The sequence below is a fragment of the Bidens hawaiensis genome, unplaced genomic scaffold (assembly GCF_021521415.1).
Source record: "Bidens hawaiensis isolate Kalapana, Puna unplaced genomic scaffold, B.hawaiensis_p1.1 tig00079003_1, whole genome shotgun sequence".
Lineage (NCBI taxonomy): Eukaryota > Viridiplantae > Streptophyta > Magnoliopsida > Asterales > Asteraceae > Bidens > Bidens hawaiensis.
The window spans coordinates 18693-24366 of NW_027503523.1; the positions used below are offsets into that span (position 1 = coordinate 18693).

Genomic DNA, 5674 nt, shown 5'->3' on the forward strand with positions numbered 1-5674 from the left:
ACTAATACAAGGAGGGCTTGGACTTTAGATGATGAAATAAGAAATAGAATGGGCCTTAGGTCCATGGGCTTAAGGGAGTATAAATACCCCTTAAACCCTAAACCTTTCCATTTTTATCCATTCTCTACACCATAGCCTACACCTTGGAAAACACACACAAACACTATCCTATAACCCTAGTCGAGATTCGAAGGCGGAAACCCGATCCCGTTGGTGCTAAATCGTCGTGAAGAACCAAAACAACGTCAAGGCTTAACCGTGTTCGTAGTTCGACTCGTTTAAGGTACGTTTATAATTAGAAATCGTTCGTTTAGGTTCGGATTGGTTTGGGAAATCACAGATCTGTTCTTGTATGTTGAAAACGAATCAAACACAACAAGTAATACTGAAATCCATTAACGTTTGATATGTTAATCGATAAACTAAAAGAACCCGTAACCTGTATACCTAAATCTCACCCCTTAAACATTGATGTTTGACCGATTTGATGGTTAGGATTTGTAGGCGCTGTAATTCCGAATCCATTGATACCTAAATCGTGATATTTGGTTAAGAAACGAGGGTTTAATTGCAGATCTGATGAATGTTGACTATTCTGTGTTCTTGGCAATTTTGACTTTGACCCTAAGTCAAAGTCTGGATAAGAACAGGGATGATTCGCTAAGAATGCAATTCGTTATGTCCAGATAGCGAATTAGTTCAACCATTCGTTAAGACAAAATAACGAATTAGATCACCCAGTTCGTTATGCTAAGATGACGAATCAAGTGATTCGTTACCCACTCGTTCGCCATGAAATGATAACGAATCAAGTGATTCGTTACCTGCCCAACTCGTTATGATAAGTTAACGAATCAGAGGACGAACCAGATGATGATTAGATGACGAATCAGTTAACGAACTAGATTATGAAAGTAACGAATTAGTTAACGAATTAGGCTTAATTCGTTATGGCGAAGGAGATAGCGAATTAAATAATAAATTAAAATCCTAATGGAAAATGTGTTAAGACAGTTAATGGAAATAAAATTTTTTCAACCTGACCTGGCAGCTCGACCCCAGGCAGGGGCTCTGCCTCTTGGATCCTGCTAGGGGCTGCCGCCCCTAGACCCCGCTGCCAGGGGCGCTGCCCCCGGACCCCCGTTCGTTGAGGGTAATAATTAAATATAGAAATACGTTATGGGTAGTAATAGTTAATTGATACATGTAATTATTATATAGTTAGCCGTTCACAACTCAAGAAAGGAATAACTATAAACGGTGAACGTAACCGCATTCAGGTGAGTTTCTTGCCCCACTTCCTTGTTATGTTTTCGGGGCTGTGTGCATACTCGATATGATTTGTTAATATACTTACCTTAAATGGTAAGTGTATGTCTTATATGATTTATGTATGAATGAATGCTTGATGATGCATGAATGATCTTCGGATATTGCGTGTACCGTCAAGGGATAGTTTAAAGATATGATTGATATATATATATATGTATGATATACAAATGATGTATGTGCTATGGAACTTATAATTAAGAATGTATAGAAAGGTATGGAAGGTATGGTAGAAAGGGAACGAACCCTAATAGTATTCGTGAATGAAGGGAACGGACCCTAATAATATCCGCGAATGTAGGGTACGAACTCTAATAGTATCCGCGAATGTAGAGAACGGACCATAATAATATCCGCGGATGTAGGGAACAAACCCTAATAATATCTGCGAGTGTTCTAGGACGAGGTGTATGTATATGTGTATGTATAAAAGGAAAGAAAGAAGGTATGATAGTATGAACGTATGAAGGAAGGTAAAGAACTATGTATGTATATGTACTTTCGGGTACGTGTATATGAATGTGTAAGGACGTATTGTACGTTACCTGATTAACTAGAACTCACTCAGCGTAGCTGACTTTTAGTATGCACGCAGGTGAGTAGAATGAGACAGATGGCTTGAGCGGGGCACATTGCACAAAAATAAGAGTCTGATATCCGAAGACTTGTTATGTTATGTTTTGATTTTGAAGGACAAGATGAATGTTTTAAGACATGTTATGACTTATTATTGTAATGTTATGAAAGTTTTAATATTCCGCGTATGTTTTGATTAACTCTGATGATTAGAACTATGTTGATGAGTAAATCCAACGTCCAAATGTGAGGCACCGGTAACAGATTAAGGGTTCCTAAGTGTTCTTAATTTTTTTAGAGTTCTTAAATAATACCAAAACTATATATATATATATATATATATAATCACAAGTTTGTTAGTACATAAATTTACTAGTTCTTAAAAATTTAACAGTTCTGTAATGATACTTATCCTATATATATATATATATATTTGTGATCCTTTTTTTTAAATTGTTGTCATCTTCTATCTTTTTTGCTAACCTAGTTTGCTACTATTATTGTTTTTGTTTTTGCCTTTGCTTTTGTTTTTCTTATATATACTTCAAATAGTACGTATTATTTTTAATTTTTTATACATAAAAGAAAGAGAAAAAAGAAAGACGTTTTGTTTATATCCCGCGATGCACTATATGTTTATGTTTGCTTTCATTTCATGATCCACCCTACCCGACGTGAGATATTATATTTGTTTTCTGGTTTGTTTGCTTTATATATGAATATATTTATAATATAACAATTACGTCTAAGTTTTTGCATTATCAGTTGTACCATCTGATAGAAACAGAGAATGGAAGCTGCTGAGTTTATCCGAAGAAAAGAGAAAGAGGAGGCAGGGGAGGAGAAGGAAGATTAACCGGATTCTCTTCAGGCGAGAAGGATGAGGACCGCCGCTGTTCAATTTCTCTATCTAGGACTCTCCTGACAATCTCTCTCCACCGTCGATCAACCTCTATTGTCACTTTCTTTCCGATATCATAGGTAAGTTGTTTAATCCATCAATCAATACCTTTTCCGTGTTTTTACACGATTATTAGAAGAAATTAGAATTGCTGATGTTGTTGTAGGTTTCCAAACCACAAGCTTCGGTTCAGGATGGATTATGAGACCTCCTGTGTAAGTTTTCTTTCAAATTTACCTTTATAAAAACTATTTTATTCCATCATGAAAACAACTATAAGGTATTTGCTCTAATAACTAATGGACCTTTACTCTAAATGCAGAATACAAAACAATTGTAGGTTAGACCATAGCCAGTTGGTCTACATGTGACATGTTGGACTATATGTATTCTAGAGTGATATACTGGTAAGTATTATTTTGTGAACATGCTTTAACAATGTTTCCACTTATGCCATTTGATATGATCCTTCTTTTCTTATAAGAAGTAGAAAATTTTTAAGAAACAATTGAAATTTGTGTGCACTGTGCAGGATAAAGAAAAGAAAACTAGCAGCAAATTTCCTACTAAAAAAGTTCCTACTAAAAAGTTGAGGCAACTTCTATAACTCCCTCATGTTCTGCAATAACAAAGATGGGTTTACAATCAAGGTGTTTCTTCGAGGCTATTCGGTCATCATTATGCATAAAAACCCCAACTGAAGGTATTGTATTTTGGTCCCCCCCCCTTTTTTTCTCTTAACGTGGTTTTGGCTCGATGTTGGTTACAATTCATTAGGGGTTCCAGTCATTACAGTTTTTGGGTTATTTTTTCGCGTCGGTGGGCAAACATTAAAACCTTAAATTCAAGTTCGTTTGCATTTTACAAAATTAGGAAATTTTTATACAGCTAGATGACTGAATTTCTCTTCAAAGTTTTGGTTTTTAGGAGGAGGGTGTTTAGATATGCAATTAATGTTTAGAAAAGTGGTTATGGGGCGTTTGGTGTAAAATGCTTATTGTGGGTTGAAGTCTCATTGTCTGTGTCCCGGTTAAGTGATTATAACTTTGATTTTGTGATTATACACGGTCAAAACAATAATATACAAGTAAAGCCACAATTATCACTTGAAAATGAATTTCCAAAAGCCTCTGCAATTTATGCTTTAAAGAAATCATGGATGAAAAAAAATTCTTGATTGAAAGAATGATGAAAAAAATTCTTGATTGAAAGAATGTTGTGAGTTAATTGATAAAATATATGCAGTTCTTTGTAAATTTTAGGATGTGGGTGTCTCCACTCTCCTTCACAAGTTTAGTCAAAGTTTCAAGTTTGCATATTGCAAAAAGATTTGTGACAATTTTGCTTTTTAGGTTTTTGTATTTAATTTGTTTATGTTTATGTAACACGCCGGTAGTGAACAGGTGGATTGGTATGAAGCACAGGCAAATGTGAAGCTAAAGTCAAAAGTCAACTAGTTTGCATAATCCGGTTTCAATGTTATTAAAAGTGCGATCGTCCTTTGACAAGACCTCCATTTGAATCAGATTTTAGCGTCAGATCGGTTTTGATTTGTTAGCTATTATTCAAAGCGAATGTTTTTTTTTGTTTTTTTTATTGTGGGGCTTATGCTAATGTAAAAGCTGTCGAAACCATATGATACGTTTTAACCTCGTCGCAACGCGGCGGGTTTTAATACTAGTTTTTCTACAAATATATACAAGCAGAATTGAATAATGAGACGATTTAATATAGCGACACGTGATTTTTTAATATTTAATATCAAAATACCATAACTAATAAGATTTACAGATACATGGGCACCAACAACCCTTGCGCTAAATTAGATTACCTTCTTAAACCCAGCTTCAAAAATAAAAACTCAAATTTGAGTTCCATAATGCATTCCAACATTATGGCAACCCATAATCAAACTTGGACCTACTTTGCAAGAAAATGACACATTCGATCACTCAAATCAATCAGAGGAAACAAACAAACAAATAATAAAGTAGTTGATCCAGAAAATACAATAGACAAGCAGGTTATACAAACTGGATATGGCCGTTGTTAGTTTAGCTAGGTACTACATATCTCTTACTTCAAAGATGTTGCGGTTCTTAACGACTATATCGAACATATGCATCGATTTGAGCTTGTTGAAGTCTCTAGGTAGAGAAATGAGATGCACAGTCGACCTTTTGTGAAACTGCAACAAATCAGGATCATCATAGTACCTTTCCCATCCGTATGATGACAGGATTCTTTCCAGCACATTGTATGAAGTCACCACTTCGTTCGTTGCCACATGAACCAGGACTTTGCGTCGGGCCGAACCCTGACAGGAGTCACTTCCAGGACTATCCACTAGTTGAACCACACCGTTTTGCTTAAACACCCAAACGCCGGACATGTCTTTAGTTTATCTTGGCTAATAAGCTATAGTTTTTAAGTTTAATGAACTCTTGGAGCCCAGATGGAGGTTTAAATAGGGTATCTAGCACCTGGAGTGGAGAATATATACGCATACATATATCTATTTTCATATAAACATAAAAGTGTGCATTGTGGCCCATTGAATGGTACAGGAAAAAACTTCTCATGTTCAGGACATCACTTACCCACGTGTGCATGTATGGCAAATTTTGGATGTAGGGGAATCCAAAATCTTTATATATGTCATTATAAATCCCCACAAACATAAAGGGAATTTCAAGCTCAGATTGGTAGAGTTTTTAATTTCTGGAACACTAAAAAATTGGAAACAACTGTATTGATAGGCACCCTGTGTGACCAGATGTTGATTGATATAAATAGGCAATCAGGTACAATAGATCCAAGTCCGTTGTACATAATCTTACTCTAAAATCAACTTATTTTTATTCAAAA

General features: G+C 35.4%; 1 protein-coding gene across 1 annotated transcript; it reads right to left on the reverse strand.

Annotated features, from left to right (window-relative positions):
* Window positions 1–4587: 4587 nt before the first annotated feature.
* LOC143607029 (flowering-promoting factor 1-like protein 3) lies at window positions 4588–5213 on the reverse strand. The gene has a single exon (XM_077082617.1). It carries the CDS (start codon window positions 5196–5198, stop codon window positions 4872–4874), a length of 327 nt encoding a protein of 108 aa, XP_076938732.1. The 5' UTR covers window positions 5199–5213; the 3' UTR covers window positions 4588–4871.
* Between the last annotated feature and the right edge of the window lie 461 nt (window positions 5214–5674).

What these genes read in the sequence shown, in the direction of transcription:
- LOC143607029 (XM_077082617.1), bottom strand. Translation starts at nt 5,198, where the DNA reads ATGTCCGGCGTTTGGGTGTTTAAGCAAAACGGTGTGGTTCAACTAGTG.